A 22,340-nucleotide genomic window follows, 5' to 3' on the forward strand; every position below is an offset into this window, starting at 1 on the left:
GGTGGGGTTGTTTTTTTTTTTTTTGCAGTCGTTAATAGTCATAATAGTCATCAACAGGTTTACCATACCCATTGAGTCAATCACCCATCTCCTACTACCCTCCTGAAAAAACCCCACCCCACCCCCAGAAGTCACTATGGTGACTTCTGTTTCAGTGCATCTGAAGAAGTGAAGGGGGTGGCAAGGTTTACCTCGCCTGGGCTGGTTTACTCCAGCAGAGATCCCTCCGCAGGCCAGATTGTGTGTGTGCGTGAACGTGTGTGTGTGTGAGAGAGAGAGAGAGAGAGAGAGAGAGAGAGATTTCCAGCATCTGCGTCTGCGTAGACATGATTTCCGGCGTCTGTGCATATGCAGATGCGATTTTTGACGCCAGTTTAGCACAGCGCGCAAGGACTCACCGACCTCCGTTAAACGACCTCCGTAGACTGCTTGTGGCCCATGGGCCTTAGGTTGCCTACCCCTGGCTTATACCAAGAACAAACTTAGTTGGTCTCTAAGGTGCTACTGAACAATTCTTTTATTTTATTTTTTGTATATTTTAAAATATTTTGTATATTGTAAACATAAATAAATGAAGGGCAAACTATATTATCTTTGGTGGAGTCTTTTCAACCCGTTGCATTTCTGGGAGATACAGCATTCCCACAGCCTGAACATTTATCATCAAGCTGTACTTCAGAGAGCAGGTTCCTCATCAAGGGCACAGTGCTCAATGCATATGTGATCTGTATGCAAAATGATCTAAACTCTTCTCGTGAGCAGGAAACAGACGGCTGTGTTCACGGAACTACCATCATTTGTCTGTGTTTCAAAACCAAACTTTGAATCATAAAGCCATAAAGAAACAGAAGGTAAGCTCTTCCCAGACTGGTAAAAGGAGTGCATTTAGAGAATGAAGAGTGGATGGCTAGATTAGTCAACATGAATTACAGAACATTTTGCTTTGAATATAGCTCATTAGTTTGTTAGGATGTAATTGCCAACTTTCTCTGCAGATGAAGGGCAGTGTATGAATGCCTGTCAGTTCACAGTCTAGTGTGCAGTTGGCCTACACATGCAACGAGGTGGCAAACTCTTAAAGCCTAATCACATTTTAGGTTGGATCAGTTTTCCCTATAAACATGCCTATGAGAAATGAAAGCTTCCATCTTGGAAGAAATATCTTTGGAAAGGCAGCTAACACCCGAAACTGTCCTTGGCATAATTTCTTTACTGATTTAGTTTAAAACTCTAATCTTTGAATGGGGAAGACCAGGCCATTTTACATTCTAAACTTGCATATTTAAGTTTTGTTGCATCCAGATGTTTCTATGAGTTTTTAGTGTTAAAAAGTTTTTCCTTAAATACAATTCATCTGGCCCTTGACACAACCCATTAAAAAACCGATGCTGTTAGGCTTCATATTAGAAGTGCAACTACTTGACTAGCCATAGATCATATAATTTCTAGTATGACCATTTTAGGAGGTTAGGAGTCTCAAGTAATAATTTTCCATACAAGGGCACATTCTCTACCTCTACTCTTATCTAGTAACAGCTATACTCCCAAACAGAATAATTAGATTCAGTGAAGAATATCACAAGGAAAGGTGCCCCATGGGTATTATCTCACAAAGCCAATTGACTTGCCTCGTTTTTTTCTTGTTCCTGAGGAGACTTTTAAATCCCTTATTGATAAGAAAATGCAGTTAATCTTCCATTCGATGGCCTTGTGTAAGGCCTACCATAAAAAATGAAAAAGCTATAAAGTCCATGCTGTTTTATGTAACTTCCACGGGCTACTAAATGAAGGATGAAATTTTTGTACCATCCTTTTTGAAGGCAAGTATAGTTTGCCATGTTATTTATCTTGTATACTTGGAAAGACATTTAGCCTTCCATAATCTTCTAAAGAGCATCTGCAAACCATAATTTTCTACTCTGAAGTAGGTTTCTTAAGGAGAAAAAAAAACCCGACACTTTTCTCTGTCTAGATTTCACAATTTCGGGCTTTTTTCTAGTTTTGCTGTTGTTTTGGCTTTCTCTGTCACTAAACACACATAAAAGTTAGTGTCACACTATGCAAGCATATTTTTTCTTTTAAAAAAACTTGCTTTGAGAGATATTCCAATGCGCCATAATCTCCTTTGTACAAGTAAACTTCACTTGAATAACTGAGAGTTACCGCCTTGATAGGAGCTATGATAAGCTCTCACTCTGCAAACCATGAAACAGCCAGACTCTAAATTACAATAAAATACTGTTCACCTCTCCACGAACCAAGAGAGATTAATGAGATGCTGCTGATGGGAATATCTGTGCTACTAGAGGCATAACGGGCCATAATCATTGTTCAAGTAGCCTCTAAAGGATGGACAGTAAAATGTCACAGATGGCTCCTAGAATGAAAGCTCAGCATTTCAACATACCCATAACCGAGACATCATATTCTATCAGCAGAGTTGCTTCTTGCCCACATTGTTTGAGAATACTCATGGCTTCACTGTGTGATGTCCCGACCAGACGAATTCCATCAACGCTAAGCAACCTGTCACCAGGCTTTATTGTCCCCTCCCTGAAAGAAGATTAAAAGGACAGTCATTATTAATTTGATATAATGCAATTTGGAGACAGTAGGCATATGCAAAGTGGTTCCCTAACACTCTCTTCTGACATTCAGTGCAGCTGCCTTTTCTCTTAATATCGATTATGACAGCAATACAGTTCAGGGATCACTAGCAAAAGGGGAATTGCTTTCACCCGAAAATCAGTGATGGAGAAATAGCAGCACAATGCTAAGTAACATGGACATTGTGAGGAAGTACAACAAATATTTCCTCCCACCCTCAAACAAACATGTGCCTATTCCAGTTAGGGCTTCACAACAGCATTAAAAATTTTTATCAGGATATAGGTTAGTAAAATGTCACACTTGCCTGCGCATCTCTGACCATTAAATACCAGGCTAAGTATAAAAGTCTACCCTGGAAGATCTGAGCTTTCATTTTTGGCACCTCTCAACAGGAAATGGGTTCCAGAATTGTGAATCGGTCTCAGATTTCCCAAACTACCGGTACTTGTCTTTTATAGTATTTGCCCCATTCCAAATGGGATGTGCATGCAGGCATAAAAAAAGGGAGATGGGGAGGAAGGGAGGCAGAGATCCCTCATCAATATCAATGAAGGATATGCTCTTAGCAAGCACAAAGGTGGCTTATGACTGAACAAAATGGCTGAGCCAGAGCAATCACAAAGAATCACTGAATCATCTTGGTTTACTGCAAACAAACATTCTTCACATGAAAATCAATGGCGTTATTAAGGGATTTCAGATTTCTGCCCCCTCCAAAATGTTTACACACACTAGAAGATCCTTAAGCTAAATTCCCACTCAGCTACAAAGCCCACTGGGTGATGTTTGGTCTACATCTCAGCCTAATATTACTCCCAGGATTCTTGTGAAAATAAAAAAAGGGTTTGAGGATATGTGGTGCCTTGAGCTCCTTGGAGAAAAGGGAGGATATAAATTCTGTGATGACAATGACAACTACTACTATTAAATATGTATTAAGTAAAGTATCAACAAAACCTGCAAGGAGTTAGGATTTGGACATTAAAAAAATTAATACAGAACCCTTCTTCCAAAAGTGAAAGAAAAAATCTTGAAATGGGAGGAAAAAAACACCTTAAAGCTTAACAATAGGAAAGTTACAAGATAAACTAAATTTGCACACTGCAAAGTGTGTTCTATTCCTCTTGAAGCATTCAGAAATTATTAAACCCTACTTAACAAAACAAGCCGAGCCTCTCAATTAAAATTCATTCCATGTAGTCTTGTCCAATACCTATTATTACTAATACAATAAAATGTATAATTTATAAGTACAATGGATAAGATGCGGATGTGTCTATTGTGCTTCGCAGATCTGTGCATGAAGATCTGTCTTTACTGGCATCTCCCACCAAACAATTTATCCTTTAGCTTCTTATATATCCTTTTCTCTCTCTCTCTCTCGTGTGTGTGTGTGTGTGTGTGTGTGTGTGTGTGTACATGCTCTGCAGAAGATGAATTGTACCTGTCAGCAGGTCCTCCAGGTCTAACACATGTTATTACAACAGGACGAGATTTATTTCTGTCATCATGTGCTCCACCTAGGAAAAGAGAATGAAGTAGGTATCTTCTTGCTACTCCTTGTATAAATTGTCATTTCCAAAGCAGCCATCTTGAAAAATCTGCAGCAGACACCAACAGAAAACCCTCTTCCCATCCCCAATAAACCGCCAAACTTTAAGGCCAGTGAAGTGACTCTGTGGCGTATCGTTAGTTCAAGATCAGGGGGGGTGGGGTGGGGGGCTGGTTGAACACAATCCAGCTCAGGTTAGCAAAGGAATGGTACTTAGTGATGACTAAATTCTTGTTGTATTAATTTCAAGCTGAAAAACTGGAGCAGGACAGTAAATACTGAAACCAATACATGCAAACTATGTAGTTACCATACAGATAGCCCTTTCCTTTATGAGCCTGCCTGAATTCTGAGATCTACAAAAAGAGATACTTCTCATATTCCTGCCAACATCTGAGGCAGGGATATGGGAGAGGATATTTTCACTGGGTGCAACCTGCTGTAAGAACTATAGGGGGTGTGTCTTGATCTCTGTTCAGTATTCTTCTGACTTAAACAGGTGATCTCTCTCTGTTTATTTTATTTTATTTATTTCTGGGATTTCAAAACTGTTCTTCATCCAAGTAGATCCCACAGTGGTTTACAAGCATTAGACACAATTAAAATTGTAAAACCTACAATGAAACAACCAAGATCTCTTTAAAAACCTGCACTTGGGAAAAAAACAAAACCGTAGCAGTTAATAATAACCCCTAAAGCCTTGCACAATCCAATTAAATTCTGCTGAAGTCTTGAGTAAACAGATGTGTCTGGACTGTCTTCAAGGGTCGTTCCACATATAGAGTATATTACAGTAATCTAGACATGAAGTTAGTTTCAATTTTGGGTGTTTACTTATTTTTGGGTATGGTACTGACTGGTGCTTACATCTTCTATTTATATGTTGCTACGTGGTATTTTATTGCTTGCTGTGTTTTTATTCAGATTGTCAGACTGCCATGGGCAGAAAGGGGGAATAAAAATGTAATAAACCTTTATATATATATATATATATATATATATATATATATATATATATATATATATAGAAAGTTCAAGGAGCCAGATATTGACACATGCTCACTTTACTTGCCTTTATCTAGATATTAGAACACAACTAACAGTAAGAACTGTGATCCTCAAACTGTGTAGGACAAGGGACATCTTTACCAGCTGTGCTGTGGGACAAATAGTTGGAGAGAAAGGGGAATGGCAGACAGAATAAGGGACAGCAAGCTCGAGAAATGAAGTGTTTCGAAGAACTTACCTCTTATTACAAACCCAAAAGTGTTCCCTTCTTTATGTAAAGTAACTTCCACAGTTCTAAAAATGAGACCTGAACCTTGTACAGCTGAAAAATTAAAACAAGTTTTCCAATTATACTATGTACAATAATACAAACATTTAAAGTCATTAGTGAAGTACTTCTAATATAATAAATTCATTCAGTTTTAGATTTAGAAAAAACCCTAAAATGGAGGAACAATCAGCTTCTGAGAGGTTTTGACAGAGCCATGCTGACTGACACAATTTGAGACATGTTTCTGTGTTTAAACAATGGTTTTTAATAATCTTACTCCTTTGCCCTATAAGCATAAGCTTACAGAATTGTAAATCTTGGAAGAACTAAGGCTGTATTTAGCTCTTCAGGTGTTTTCTGATTGATTGATCTTTGAAATCATTCTTGCTAGATATCAGAGAGCATTAGAGTAATGAGCAGCAAGTTGGAATATATATATAAAACCTTCAGTATGCTATTTATATCTTGTCATCCTCAAAATATTCCTATAACCCAGAGTACTAAATTTCCAGTTCTACAGCCAAGAAGCTGCAACTAAGATGTCTGTCAGTATTGGTGAGCTAGCAATTGAACACAAGTATCTTCATTTCTAATACCCTCTTATTCATAGACAACACTGGTGTGGGTGGGTGTACTTGAGAGGAAAGGAGAAAGAGAATAATAAAAAGAAGTATGACATGTTGATCAAATACTGACAGTAATAGCTAGACACTGATCATTCAGTTTCATTACCAGATATACTTGTACAAGGTCAGAAATTCTGAAAACTTAAATGAACAGTTATGGTTGTAACTGTAATGCAGCGTGACAGACTCATTTTTCGATTCAGTGGACAAAAATCACACACACGCAACATAACAGTGTAAACAGAGTTGTTACATTCGAAATATATGCGTTTAACCTATGAAGTTGATTACGGTAAGTTAATCAGAGCCCCTAATTCAGATCACAAAACTTACCCGGTAATTATTGACATCGAAGAACATCATAAACAGAGCACTGAAGTTCAGAATTGTTAATAAAAACATCAAATTTAATCAACGATCGGGACCTAAAAACTAAATATGTTCAATCAATTGAACACAATCCACCGCTGAGCAACAAGCACTGAACATACCATTGATTTCAGAAATGGTGCGCTGGGTTGCACCTCTAATTTTTATGAATGGGATGCACTAAAATGACTATAGAGATAAAGTCATTTTGCTTTCCCTCTCTGTATGTATGACTGCGTGTTTGTTTTGTACATATGAACAAGAAACAGAAGCCAACAAAGGGCTGTATGGATGAAGGATAAGAATGCATTTCAAGTAAGGTCTGCCTTGCTTCCCAGTTGACCTGATTGCGATGGGACAAAATAAACAGAAAATTGGGGGGGGTGTACCCCACATCCCACACAATGAAATCACAGGGTGCATAATTAGCTTCTGGTGTGACTGCTTTTTCTTATTTCCATGTAAGTAAATGGCCAACATTCATTAATATACAGAAGAGTAAAGTGCTGCTCTTTGGGGAGAATGTTGTGATGGGGCTAAACAACTTGAAGTTACCAACTCTTCCACAGCTTCTTTTATCCACACATACCCTAACTCAGTCAGACAGATGGGCAATTTGTTAGCGACTGAGAGAAGTGAAGCTAAAAATATAGTGATGGTCATGTTAGTACAAAACAATGAGGCACCTGAAATTGGATCATGTGAAGAGAAAGAATGGGAACTGGGGGTGGGGAGAAAGCCCCTGAAGGTGTTCCAAACCATGGAATGTGGTGGCACTGTGGTCAAACCACTGAGCCTCTTAGGCTTGCTGATCGGAAGGTCGGCGGTTCAAATCCCCGCGACGGAGTGAGCTCCCGTTGCTCCGTCCCAGCTCCTGCCAACCTAGCAGTTCAAAAGCACATCAAAATGCAAGTAGATAAATAGATACTGCTGCGGCGGGAAAGTTAACAGCATTTCCGTGTGCTCTGGTTTTCGTCAAGGTGTTCCGTTGCGCCAGAAGCGGCTTAGTCATGCTGGCAACATGACCTGGAAAACTGTCTGTGGACAAATGCCGGCTCCCTCGGCCTGAAAGCGAGATGAGCGCTGCAACCCTAGTTGCCTTTGACTGGACTTAACCATCCATAGGTCCTTTACCTTTTTTTTTTTTTACTATTTCAGTTTTGAAAAACCAGTAACAGTTGAACACCCCCATTAACCTCACTCATGCAAGAGTATTTTGCACACATAATTATCACAGTTTAGAGCTCAATACTTACAGACTGGCGGTAGCTCGTACTCCACTTCTAATACAACTCGCTCGCCAACGTTTTTAAGCAAACTGATGATCTCATCATGGCGGAACTTTGTCAGGTTGATTCCATTCACAGATTTGATGTAGTCTCCCACATCCAGTTGGTCACTCCTGCAACAAACACACATGCAACCATCTTCTTCAGTGAAACTGTGTTGTTGTTTTTTACTACGTCTTAATAATTAAGTAACTTCATTCTGAGCTAGTTTGAAAGAAACTGGAATACTGTTTCCTTATCCATGCTAACATATTAAAGGAAATGGATGAGTTAATACATTTATAGAAAGACGGCATTTTTAATCACATCTTAGAATAACGAATACTGGGGAGAATAAGTACCCATATAATTTATTAGCATTTTTCTGTAAGCATACAACAAGATGTTACATGGGCAAGTTGAACATCTGCTTTATTTTAATTTTTACTGTATTATGCTGTAATTAGTAAACTAATTAAAAGTAAAGGTGGGAAATGAACAATAAAAAAAGAGAGTAACATTACTTTGAAATGTGCTGGGTAAGAACTGCAATGTTTACAAGTTAAAATATGACTGTATTTTGCTTTGAATCTGGTGACCAATATCGCTTCTCTTTTGTACTGTTTCACGTTATTCTTAATGGAAATTATATTATTTAGAATATACCGGCCCTGAGATCTTTGGGTATAGGGCAGTATACAAATTTAATAAAATGACAATAAATATAATTATCTGAACACTAATTATCCAAATGGTAATCTAGCATTACCATTATTTATGGTAATCTAGCATAATTTATTTACGCAGTGTCATCACTGTGCAAGGAGCTTTGCTGGCAAAGGATAGGCAGGCCAGGCCACTGTTGACTACTGAAACTGGCCACAGCTCTCAAGGGTCTCAGGCTGGCATTTTTCACATCACTTCCTCCATGAAACTTTTTTTTTTTTTTGCTGTAGATACTAGGGACTGAAACAGGATGCCCCTGCCTGCAGTGGCTGTATTCTACCACGGAGCCAACCAACCCATTTTGCCGCTTGAGGTGAAACAGAAAGTGCTAACCTGCCCTGTTGTCACTGCCTGTGCCATGTTCTCCTCCAATGGTAGAGAAGCAACACTGGCATTGACGACGATTTCTGGAGAGATCTTACATGCTCCGAAGCTGGTGACAGGTGCTCACGGGGGTGCCAATTTGGGGGCTTCTGTTCTGCCACCTGAGCTGGTATCCCCCACCCTGCTTAATGGCTGCATGGGTCCTATAGCTATGGTTCCTCTCCTATTTAGCCAAGTTATTTGATTTAGTGAAGTTTGATTTTAAATATATGTATGTTATTAACTTGTTTTGGTCATATTTAGACCTTGCCAATTAGACAAGTTAGCTCGAATATAATCCACTTAACTCTTTGTTTTACTTTCTAAACAGTTGCTATCCAGTTTTATTTTAGCCAGCTGATAGCAGGAAACCTTCTGCACAAGTCACTAACAATGCAATGCTACACATTTCTGCTCAGAAGTAAGCAACATTGAATTAAATGGGGCCTACTCCTAGGAAGTTGTGTAGGAGACTGCAACCTAAATGTCCTGTTCATATTTTAAAACCACATTCTTAACTATGAAATAGGTCTCGATGTTAATTATCAAATTCAAAGGAAATTAATTATCTTGAAACGATCTTTGATATTTAAAGCATAAGCCACTCAAGGGAAGCAGGGGAGAAGATGGTGCATATATATAGATATATGTATGTTTCATTCTGTGTGTCTGTTCTGATATGCCAGTAAGGTAAAGGTAAAGGGACCATAGCTGCCAAGTTATCCCTTTTTTAAAGGGATTTTCCCTTATGCTGAATAGGATTCCTCGCGAGAAAAGGGAAAACTTGGCAGCTATGAAAGGGACCCCTGACCGACTCTGGGGTTGCGCGCTCATCTTGCATTATTGGCCGAGGGAGCCGGCGTACAGCTTCCAGGTCATGTGGCCAGCATGACAAAGCCGCTTCTGGCGAACCAGAGCAGCACACGGAAACGCCGTTTACCTTCCCGCTGTAGTGGTCCCTATTTATCTACTTGCACTTTGACGTGCTTTCGAACTGCTAGGTTGGCAGGAGCTGGGACCGAGCAACGGGAGCTCACCCCGTCGCAGGTATTCGAACCGCCAACCTTCTGATCAGCAAGCCCTAGGCTCTGTGGTTTAACCCACAGCGCCTTTCTTATTTGTTATTGGGATTTTTTTTTAAGGCTTTCATACAATGTTCTGCTTTTTGGGTTGAGAAGTATTTACCGAGCGGCAATTCCTCCTTGACGAAGGTTGGACACTCTTGGTTTACCATCCTTGTCAATTCCACCAGATACTGTAAGCCCCAAAGTTGTGCCTTCTTTCTTCATTAATTCAACTAGTGTTGAGCCCTTGAATTCCTCTGTTGAAAGAAAACTATTATCATTTTAGAACTTTAAACAGTATAAAAGATTTTAGCGATTAATTTTAATTTTCAGAAAAAGCTGTAATACCAGAAATGTTTGCTTTTTTTGGATTACTGTTGGTTCAGTAGCTGAGAACGTATTTACCAGTGGCAAAGTAGGCTATTGGCCACGAAAGCTCATGCTGTCATATGTTTGTTAGTCTTCATATTGCCACAAGGCTCTTTGTTATATTTGGCTTTGAATACATTTTTTTAAAAAAAATAAAAAGAACACTTTGAGGTTTCTCCTACAATAAAGAGACATATAAATAAGGTGTATAAATTTTATGAAATAAAAGAAAACCTTTTTTTAAACCTAAGGTTGAGCTTAAAATGATTTAGCACTCAGAACCAAATCAGGTAGCAGTCATTCCCCCAAAGTTTATGGTGAAGAAATTACCTTATACCTTAAGGTCACACTCCAACAAAGAGCTAAGTGTGCTTAAGTGCATAGCACTCTTGATATAAATGATAACAATCTCAGAGAGCTTATTTAGATAATGATTTGTTTTGCTAAGTTCTTGCATAATAAAATGACTGCAGCTGACTTTTGAACCTTAGCACTTAAATCTGAAAAATGCATTTATGCTTAATAACATACAAAGTTTGGAATACTATTTTGCACCTCCTTCCCCTTTTCACATGTGCTAAATCAGGCATCCCCATACCTAGGCCCTCCAGATGTTTTGGCCTACAACTCCCATAATCCCTAGCTAACAGGAAGAGTGGTCAGGGAAGATGGGAGTTGTAGTCCAAAACATCTGGAGGGCCGAAGTTTGGGGATGCCTGTGCTAAATGAAGTATAGTAACATTTTGTGCCTTAAGGGAAGTACAACCCATAGATGTCTACTCAGATGCACATTCAGTTGAGTCCAGCAAAGCAATCTCAGGTAAGTGTGAACAGGGTTGCAGCCAGGTATTGAGACACAAACACTTTGGGTAAGTCCATTATGGATCCACTGGTCCCATCACCTCCTGGCAAATAGAAGGGGAAGAAATGGAGGCAGTGAGAGATTTTACTTTCTTGGGTTCCATGATCACTGCAGATGGTGACAGCAGTCATGAAATTAAAAGATGCCTGCTTCTTGGGAGAAAAGCAATGACAAACCTAGACAGCATCTTAAAAAGCAGAGACATCACCTTGCCAACAAAGGTCCGTTTTCCCATTAGTGATGTATGGAAGTGAGAGCTGGACCATAAAGAAGGCTGATCACCGAAGAATTGATGCTTTTGAATTATGGTGCTGGAGGAGACTCTTGAGAGTCCCATGGACTGCAAGAAGATCAAACCTATCCATTCTGAAGGAAATCAGCCCTGAGTGCTCACTGGAAGGACAGATCCTGAAGCTGAGGCTCCAATACTTCTGGCCACCTCATGAGAAGAGAAGACTCCCTGGGAAAGACCCTAATGTTGGGAAAGATTGAGGGGACAAGAAGGGGACGACAGAGGACGAGATGGTTGGACAGTGTTCTCGAAGCTACCAACATGAGTCTGACCAAACTGCGGGAGGCAGTGGAAGACAGGAGTGCCTGGCATGCTCTGGTCCATGGGGTCACGACGAGTTGGACATGACTAAACGACTAAACAGCAACATCAAAAATTATGAATTCAAGTCGGACACTGTATTTGGGGACCAGGCAGGAATTTTCCATTTGGCATCTGCCATCTGGTTTTCACCTACCTCGTAGCAATCATCACAACTTTGTAAGGTAGTTAAGCATTGGGTGAGTCTAGATCTCGACTGAAGGTGAGGTTGTAGCCTCCGCCTTCCCCTCATGGGAAAACAGTATCTACACCTGGGCAAATTTGCAACACCTGTATGGAAACATTCCTTTGAGCATATGCTGCTGCTGTAACATACAGAAGGCAAACAATTGAGGCTAAGAAGCAGAGGAAGGGGAATTTGTAACCATTTTTTTTAAAAAAGGAATTAGGACAGAATGTGGTGGCATGGCTACAAATCAGCACAAAAGGCAAGGGGAGGGGAATCTGGGTCTACAAGAAGCCTCAGAACAAAAGATGCTGAAAATGACACATTCAGGTATTGCAAACAGGTCACTGACAACAGAATTTTTAACTTTTCAGAGTTTCCTTGGAAAGAATAAGTCAGGGTTAAGGGGCGTGGGGACACAGCCTGACATTTTGATGGTGATATAATTGTGTGGTAGCTGCAAAAATTGTGCATACATGAGCAGAACTGATTCCATAATGAATACATCTCAGAGCACTGTAAAACAAGCAAATCCTGTCTTCAGCCCCGATTATTGTGAACGAGCCTTTCTTAATTTCAGATGCTGTGCCAACTCTGCTTTGCTCAGCTTAATTTACACACACAAAAAACCCCGTGGTTTTGCATAGCCTGGCACTTGATAAGACCCAAACAAAAAGATGTTATTTTCCTTAGGGAGCTGGAGTTCTCTCTTCAGGGCTTTGACATATAATATGCTTTAGCTAACTGGGGGGGGGGGAGTAAAATAAAAAAATTCCTTCAGTTGCATTTTTAATTTGGGGGCAGGGTGTGTGTGTGTGTGTGTGTGTGTGTGTGTGTGTGTATATACATCAAGGAGCGTCTCCACCCCTGCCATTCAGCCCGAACACTGAGATCCAGCACCGAGGGCCTTCTGGCGGTTCCCTTGTTGCGAGAAGCCAAGTTGCAGGGAACCAGGCAGAGGACCTTCTCGGTAGTGGCACCTGCCCTGTGGAACGCCCTCCCAGGAGATGTCAAGGCAATAAGTAACTATTTTACTTTTAGAAGACAACTGAAGGCGGCCCTGTTTATGGAAGTTTTTAATATTTGGTTGGAAGCCGCCCAGAGTGGCTGGGGAAACCCAGCCAGATGGGCGGGGTATAAATAATAAATTATTATTATAGTATTATTATTACTGTGTCACCATAATAGGTCGAGCAGGTTTGTAAAAACACACTACGGCAAGTAGAGAGAAAGCACCTCAACTCACACCTGTCTCTTCTGCATTCTTCTGTTATATAGAAACCTGCCCTTATTCTTGGGTTACACCCAACTAAGCCATACTCAGAGCAGATCCACTGGAATTAATAGGCATGGCTTACTTAGGTCCATTAGTTTCAATTGGTCTACTCTTAGTATGACTAATTTGAGTGCAATCCCTTGTCTTGTTGTTTATAAATTCAGGTGCTGTGGCAACAATTCTCTGTTCTGCTCATCGTTTACTTTCTGCACATCTTTGTTGACCCAAACCACTCTGAGAACTCTCATATGTAATCAGTTGTAAGGCTTCAGTGTAAAGCTAGGAGTCCTTGAAAATGTTTACACGTAACGTGGTTGAACTCCATTTGAGCAGCGGGCAGCAACCTTCCATTTATACCAGGTAATTCAATTTTCTGATTTTTTAAAGAAGTTGCAGGCTTTAAAACCAGAGCTAATGCCTTTGTTCCTATATTACCCCCACCCCCTAGTAAATATCACTTGCTAGCTCAACTGTCAGGTCACTATATACTCATTATTCATTTCAGACTCAGGTTGGAATCCTATGCACAGAACAAAGAGAGACTAATATCCAAGAAAACAATAATAGTTGTTTTTGTTGTGCTGCATAAAAGCATAACATTTTCTTGAAGAATGAGTGATACAATTCGTGCACAGAAAAGGGTTTGCAGCAAAACATTTCAAGAGACCTAGAACAGAACAAAGGAGTGAAAAAGAGCTTTAAAATAATTCATAAGGTGTTTTCTTGCAAGGCATACTCAATATAAACATATTCTAGTCTAGCGATAAAACAAGTGAAGAATGATTTCTAAACAAAGAGCGATAACTTTATCTTTCCAATTAAAAAATAAAATAGAAAATACACAGACAATGGTGGAAAGCACTGGGAGAAGTCTTACATTTAGGATTTTTAAAGCTCAGATAATATTCCATCAACTGAAGCTTGATATTTTCTCAAAGTCAATTGAGAACGGTGACTGGGATTTTTAATCTCTTCCAAATTCAAAGATTTAAATAAACAGTGCATCACATTTTGAATTGGAATCCACATCTAAGATCCCTACCGTTAAAGGATTCAGATGAATCCTTTAATCAAGACTAAAATAAGACACAAGAAACTCGAAAGCAAAATAGTTTACATTAGAATGTGCTGCACCCCAGAAATGCTAAACATTTTTGGCCCTTTTTGTACTATACATTTAATGCAGTATAATTTAACCTTCTGTAGTCATGGCTTCCTCTGAAGACCCTTATTCCCCTCATGAAGCTACAACTCCCAGAGTACATTAGGGAAGAAGAATTTATTGTAACACCACTCTGGGAACGGTTGCTCTGTGAGGGGACTAGGAAGCTCCTAACAACTCTCAGTATCCTTAACAAGCAACAGTTCTCAGGATTTGGTGGGGAGGGGAGTCATGGCTGAACAATATGGCTTTAAATGTATACTGCAGATGGGGCTCTAGTTGCTAACGGTATTTTGCACCCAGAAAGATTTCCCATTTAAATATGTTTAAATACATTTGAGAAGAGGTGGAGAAATCTATAATTCAGGGGTTCCTGCACATCTAACTTTTACAGTGGTACCTCGGTTTATGAACACAATTGGTTCCACAAGTCTGTTCATAAACTGAAGCGTTCATAAACTGAAGCGAACTTTCCCATTGAAAGTAATGGAATGTGAATTAATCCGTTCCAGATGGGTCCGCGGTGTTCGTAAACCGAAAATTCGTAAACCGAGGTGTTCATAAACCGAGGTTCCACTGTACTGTACTTTTATTTTCTAATCAGATTCTGTACTTGCTCCCTGAGGTTCTGCGTAAGCATAATGAGCTAATGGCAAGGACAAATGAATATGGACCTACTGTAGTCTTTTGCTTGCATGTCAAGGCCACAATCCAGCCCCCTTGGGAAATAAAGACACAATGACACATGGGCCACGGTTTAAATAGACCCCACAGCCCCCTCACGCTCCCATTGGAGCACCTTCCTGGGGTAACCGTGGAGCCATACTCCATCGCGATGCAGGACACCACCCTGACCAGTGCTAAAGAGGGGGTGTCCTGTGGCCAGCGCACAACCCAGACCCTCAGTTAAGAGAATCCGACATGTGCTAACTTCCTACATAGGCAGTGCTCATCACCAAATATTGTGTTTTCAATTTCATAAAATTAGAAATTGTAACGGTTATCAGATTAGAACACACACAAAAAAGAATTCTGAGCTATCGAGGAATAAGGGATATTTGCATTAAAAATATATTAACTTCTAGAAATACCCATCTAAGAAAAAAGGTAAAGGTAAAGGGACCCCTGACCATTAGGTCCAGTCGTGACCGACTCTGGGGTTGCGCGCTCATCTCGCATTATTGGCCGAGGGAGCCGGCGTATAGCTTCCAGGTCATGTGGCCAGCATGACAAAGCCGCTTCTGGCAAACCAGAGCAGCACATGGAAACACCGTTTACCTTCCCGCTGTAGCGGTTCCTATTTATCTACTTGCATTTTGACGTGCTTTCGAACTGCTAGGTTGGCAGGAGCTGGGACCGAGCAACGGGAGCTCACCCCGTCGCAGGGATTCGAATCGCCGACCTTCTGACCAGCAAGCCCTAGGCTCAGTGGTTTAACCACAGCGCCACCTGGGTCCCGAAGAAAAAAGGTAGGATAGTAAAAATTTTGGTGCTATTACACCCAGTTAATTCTAACCATCTGTCTGTAAAATATCAACTCAAAAGTACCACACGCTTGTCAAAATTTTGACAGGTCTCAGTTAGGGACCACTCTCCCCCATTATCGCCAATGGATCTCTTCCAGAACAGGATTTTAAAATTAATTGGAAGCATTAGCACTTGATTCTCTCTGAGCAGAGCTCTTGTTTGCATAATATATTGTTCTAACTGGTTGATTTTATCTGGAAAGAAAGGGAGGCACAGACTACTGTATAGCGTGACAGCAATGAAAATTGTATAGTCCAGGTTGAACATGCTGTACAGTAGTGGAAAACACAGCTAATTTTGCAGTGGTTTTCAGAAAGTTTTGGAGCAGGCTTTGATAGTGCCAAAACCCAAATATTCAGTCTCAAATTTATTTCCCAAACTATTAGCAGTAATTCTGTCTGAACTTGCTTCTCTCATATATGGGACTTGTCTCTTCTCTTAAGATTGTAGAATCTAATATACAAATGAAAGGCAGCATCTACCTTCACAGAGGCATTCATCCGAGAATGGAAATATACTTCCATGCATAAAAGAAATTTTAACAGAGAACAGTTTGCAACAGTTCCTTCTTAGTCACCTGACAACCACTGATGTACTTCTTTCTTGTCTAGCCAGTCTCTTAATAACCAACATGCTTAGGTTTAATTAAAGCATGAATGGGTTACATAGAATAAGCTATGCCAGAATTACCTATGTCATTTCCTTTTACCTTGGGAGTAAATAGGCAATAAAGCCTATTGTTCACCCTAAGTCTACCTGAGAAACTCAGCATGTGAAGAAGCTTGAGCTGCTCACTCCAGCTCATTTACATGGCTCTCTTGAGTTCCTATACCAATAATTTCAGGAACTTTCACTGCTTTGTAACTAAACTAAATTTTACTGCCTAGGCAGCTTTTCTGACTGATGTATGGAAAAGCACACGAACCAGACATTGGAAGAGTTTGTAAGTAAACCAATTTTTAATTTACCAAAGAGATCTAGATGAGGATGGTATGCCGATGCTGTGAAGGATGCTTCAGCAGCACTGAGCCCACAATAACCTTCTGTGTGGAAGCCCCCCCCCCAAGACACAAGTGAAGCAAGACTGCAAAAAACTATCAATTTATAAAAAGCAGGGGCATTTGGATTTTATTACCATCTTTATTATAGCAATTTTCCCGTGGCACAGTTAAATGGAAGTGTATCCTGCCTGTTCACATCACTTTTAATGTATTTGAGTGAACTTTGATTTATTTCAGCAACAGCTAAAATCTTTGATTCTATTTTTACACTGAAGGATATAATAATCAATGCAATTAAAATGGGAAATGAGCAGAACTGTACAGTTTTCAATACACTTCAGAAGGACCTAGTTTTCTGCCATTCCAAGTTTATTTATTTTTTCATAAACTTGCCTACCTGTGCACTATATGATTATGAGATCTGCTTTAAAAATGTTGCTAGGCAGCAAGTTCTCTCTTCCTACTGGGTTCACTGGGTGACAGACAGGAGGACAGAGATTCTGTATCTCTAATACCGGTAGTTCTGTAAAATAAGGGTTTCAGCTTTGTGCCACTAGCAATCATTTCCATTTCTAAATAGCTATTAAGAAGGCAGGAGACCTGTCCTTCTTTGGACCAGGTCACCCTACTGCCTTCTTGTAGCATGAAAAGATTATGCACAGCCAAACGTCTCCATAGCCCATGAAAATATCACAGTCTCTTGCCCATGCCTACTTAGCAATTCCCTTGCAGTTAATTTGTGATGCAGCAGCTGAATGTGTAAACTAACACAATCTATCTGGTGTAAGGGCAACTGAGGGCCAGATCACATGACCCTCTTGATGCGTTAGCCATCCAGTTATAAGCTTATCATGGCACAGCTTGCTTCCAATTGAAGAGAACTGCATTAGTGTGATAAGGTTCTATCTGCGATAAGCTATTGTCCTAGTTATCACATGAGAAGCATGGTGTGCGAACTACAGTTTCATGTCATTAGATGGGATCAATTTCTAATTCCTGCTGACTCATTCTGTAAGGGAGGCAAACAGGGAAAATGCGGCTACGGATAAGCAATTTTGTAATGACCTTAATTTGTGAAGATTACAACAAATGTTAGCAGGATTCCGGGAGGGGGACGGGGGACGGACAAGTCACACATTCCCAACACCCACCCACATGAAACCTTCCATTTCCCAGGATGCTGCAGTTTAATCATTCTTCTAGGAAATAATGCCACTTTATTCTTTAGTCCTGCTCTAGGAAGCACAGGAAGGTTTTTCTTTGTAGAGCCTGCCATGCTAACTTCTGATATGCTCCATTTCCAGGTACTACATGCCAAGGTGAAGTGGAGGAAGCCAAGATGTCCCGGCAGTGCTCTCTCCCCAACACCTGGCAGTCTGCATTATTGCTGAATAGTGCACAGTTACCTGCATTTGCTTATTCAGCCAGTGAAAAACACAAGTAGTTGTGCACTTTGTGGGGATCAAGTATGATGAAATGATATATCGAGGCCTGTAAGAATCTCCATGTGGGAAATGATCTATGGGTACGTCTTAAGGTTTGTTTACAAACAACAATTGCACCCATCATTTATAGCAGGGCTCCATGTGTAGTTAGGGGACGCGGGTGGTGCTGTGGGTTAAACCACAGAGCCTAGGGCTTGCCGATCAGAAGGTCGGCGGTTTGAATCCCCACAACGGGGTGAGCTCCTGTTGCTTGGTCCCAGCTCCTGCCAACCTAGCAGTTCGAAAGCACGTAAAAGTGCAAGTAGATAAATAGGAACCGCTACAGCGGGAAGGTAAACGGTGTTTCCATGCACTGCTCTGGTTTGCCAGAAGCGGCTTAGTCATGCTGGCCACATGACCTGGAAGCTGTACGCTGGCTCCCTTGGCCAATAATGCAAGGTGAGCGATGCAACCCCAGAGTCAGTCACGACTGGACCTAATGGTCAGGGGTTCCTTTACCTTTTATGCGTAGTTAGGGATGTGGGTGGCGCTGTGCGTCTAAACCACTGAGCCTAGAGCTTGCCAATCAGAAGGTCGGCGGTTCAAATCCCTGCGATGGGGTGAGCTCCCGTTGCTCGGTCCCTGCTCCTGCCAACCTAGCAGTTCGAAAGCACGTCAAAGTGCAAGTAGATAAATAGGTACCGCTCCGGCGGGAAGGTAAACAGCGTTTCCATGCACTGCTCTGGTTTGCCAGAAGCGGCTTAGTCATGCTGGCCACATGACCCGGAAGCTGTACGCTGGCTCCCTTGGCCAGTAAAGCGAGATGAGCACCACAACCCCAGAGTCGTCCACAACTGGACTTAGCGGTCAGGGGTCCCTTTACCCTTTCCCTTTCTATGTGTAATTACAGGTCCATGAAGATGTGTAAACAGGGTCGCCCCAGCCCAGGACATTTTCCTGCTAGAAGCAAAAGAAGAAATGCCACCCCCTGCCTCCTCTGTGTGCCTGGCATTGTGGTAGGTGGTGGGTGGAAGTGAGCATGTGGGTGAAGACATGGTCTAGGAGGAGGCCAGGGGCAACATTCCTGTTTTTCTTCTAGGGGCAAAACGCTAGAAAGCACAGAGTGGGGCATGCAGCAAGAAGAGGAGGCAGTGGCCAACAAGTGCAGAAGGTGACAAGTAGTGTCCCCCCACAGAGGCCAGATTGATCACCTCTCCTGGCTATCGGGAGCCTGCTGCCCTGAGGCAATTGCCTCACAGCTCTTCATGGGCTGGATGACCCTGCCTGTAAAGTGAAGGTGTAGCCTGAAGCTTGGCTACATATAATGAAAATGGGAAATTACCAAAAGCTTCTTATGACCATAAACTTGTTTTGCATAATTAAATACTGTAGTGTTGTGATGAAAAGGAGTGTTCAAGGGTTCACAACGAGAGATTTGCTATTGATCTGGACAAATGAATGCACAATCAAGTTCCGAGTGTGGAGACAAGTGATTGCCTTAAAAGGGCATCACTTGATAAATACATGAAGGTTCACATTAACCTTTCACTGACTTGGCTGGTACAAGGTAGGGAAAGCCATAAATGCACAAATAAGCTACATCCTACTAGAAACAATTACTATTGACACAGAGGCATGCACAGTGCAAGCCCCTGAGTATTCAAAGACAATAAGACCTTGAACAGAAGGGAAAAGCTAGTGTTTGTCCTTTCCAATGGGAATTATGGTGAGGGAGTTTTATTCATATATTTTTAAAAAGAGCCAATGCATATAAAATTAATGAATAAATGTACTGAAGTGTGTTGTTGGGTTCTGCTACAATTAGTATATTTGTTCTGTTCTATTATCAGGTTTTACACACACAATATTTTTTGTTAAGGAATGTCCCTAGGGACATTCTAGTCTATCGCCGGCTTTAAAATGGCAAGTACGCAATGTCTTTCAAAGGCAAGTTAATTACAATTAAAATGGGAATTGAAAAAGCAAACATGCAACTTCCTAAATAAATAGTGCATACTACTATTAGTTGCCTTACGCAACGAGCATCTAAGCAACATAACATACAACAGAAAACAAACACTAAAACTAGTAGAGTTCTTTCCCCCGCTTACTGATCAAATTGAGACTTAAGATCTGCCAAGGAAACCTTGCTGGCCATCCCGCAACCTCCAGACTATCACTTGGAGACTCCATGGAAGTAGATCCTCTCAATGGTAGCACCCACCTTTGAGAATGCTCCCCCCTGGGTAGTTTGAGAGGCGGAGCCAATAACTAGCTTGATATACCTTTTAAATAAATAGAAATTATTATTCCTTAAGGCTTTTTTAAAAACAAACAAAGAAACATCCATGGTAGCCTTTGCCAACCTTGGGCCTTCCTGCTGTTTTGCATTACAAATCCCAACAGTTTCGGGAAAGCATGACTATACTTGCTGGGGCTGATGGAAGCTGAGGGCACCAGGTTGGGAAACCCTGATCTATGGTATATAATTTTATTCTGTTTTTATTTAGCTCGTAAAAGAGTTCTATTGGACCGTTGATGCTCTATGAATTTATATTGATCCCCCCTTCCCAATTATATTTTATGTAAACCGCTTAGAGAATTCTTTTTATACTGCAGGACATAAAGTTTATAAATAAATACATAAATTCGAAATGCGAACAATTCAAAATGATGCAACCAACCAGCAACAACAACCAAAAAGCAAGTGTGAGCACATGGCACAATCATTTAAAATCTGAAAACCCCAATAGAACATGTCCCCATAAGATTTAATAGTGACTAAAATTAGAGGTGTTAAAATGAAATTAAAATGTTAAAGAGATATTAAAGGACTTGGAAGATTAAAAGGGACATTAAAGCATGTGTCAAGTGAGCCTCCTTAGCATGGGCTGGGGAGTATCAAGCGTAGGGGCTAAATACGGACCTCTACACCTCTTTTGTGGCCCCTGAGATTCTCAGTAGCCCACAATCCCCTCCCCAGGCCATGCACTCTCTCTTCTGGCTGCAACTCTCAGCAGCCCTGGTTTGCAACCTGCTTGAGTGTTTTTGTGTAACTGGAATGCATTCTCTGATAATCCCAGATGGAGGAAAGAGAGGGGCATCTAGCCAAGGTGAAATTTACATTCATTTTCCCACCCACTTTTGCCTCTGGCACCACCCTGTAAGAAAAACACTCTGGGGAGAGGGCATACTCCCCAGGACTCCGGAGCGTCTTTCTGGTGGCCCTCTCTGGCTGGCATGTTCCTTCAGTCCAGAGTGCCAGAAATGTGCGACTCTTTCCTCATGAAAAGAGCACGCAGGTCTTCTAACATCATGTAGCAAGAAGAAAGATTCATCTGTAGTTCTACTGTACTTTATTTACAGTCTATATACAGAGACTCCATAATCACGTCTGTGTTCTCCGAACAAGAGTACAGAACTGCGAAACGGCAGAAGTGAAACCAACAGATACAATAACAACACTTAGGCAGAAGAGATAAGATAGACTTCCGTTCTCACATTCTCTCAGACACTCGTGTGATTTAAACCAAACTCACTAGTCCTTGCTGTAGCAGCTAAGGATAGATAAAATCCTAACACACCCACCACTGGCAGGTGGCCCTTAGAAGGCTGCCCCAAAGTGAGATTTGGCCTGAAAAGGTTCTGCACCCTTTCTCTTTGGGGAGAGCATTCTACACATGGTGGAGTGGGAGGACCATAGAGAAGGATCTCTTTCCTTAGTTGTCACCCTCTGTCAAGAAGGCAGAGGGCCTTCTCGGTGGTGGCGCCCGCCCTGCGGAACACCCTCCCATCAGATGTCAAAGAGAAAAACAGCTACCAGATTTTTAGAAGACATCTGAAGGCAGCCCTGTTTAGGGAGGCTTTTAATGTTTAATAAATTATTTTATTTCATTTTTCTGTTGGAAGCCGCCCAGAGTGGCTGGGGAAACCCAGCCAGATGGGTGGGGTATAAATAAATAAATTATTAATTATTATTATTATTATTATTATTATTATTATTATTATTATTATTATTTCTGCATGTGCTGTAGAGGGAAGTGAAGGGCAGCTGGGGCTTGTCAACCTGGGAAGATAGTCCAT

At 41.0% G+C, this 22,340-nt stretch overlaps 1 protein-coding gene across 4 annotated transcripts in view; it reads right to left on the reverse strand.

Moving 5' to 3' along the window:
• Nucleotides 1-22,340, reverse strand: part of GRIP1 (glutamate receptor interacting protein 1) — a 228,701-nt gene that overhangs the window by 53,976 nt on the left and 152,385 nt on the right. For all 4 annotated transcript variants that reach the window (XM_035127918.2, XM_035127911.2, XM_035127909.2 and 1 more), the window contains exons 3-7: nt 9,979-10,114; nt 7,693-7,838; nt 5,409-5,492; nt 4,055-4,130; nt 2,408-2,553 (exon numbers count right to left, since the gene is read on the reverse strand). In XM_035127918.2, the coding sequence (XP_034983809.1) occupies nt 2,408-2,553; nt 4,055-4,130; nt 5,409-5,492; nt 7,693-7,838; nt 9,979-10,114 (588 nt within the window). The remainder of the gene's footprint in view (nt 1-2,407; nt 2,554-4,054; nt 4,131-5,408; nt 5,493-7,692; nt 7,839-9,978; nt 10,115-22,340) is intronic.

Source organism: Zootoca vivipara, chromosome 10 (genome assembly GCF_963506605.1).
Source record: "Zootoca vivipara chromosome 10, rZooViv1.1, whole genome shotgun sequence".
NCBI lineage: Eukaryota > Metazoa > Chordata > Lepidosauria > Squamata > Lacertidae > Zootoca > Zootoca vivipara.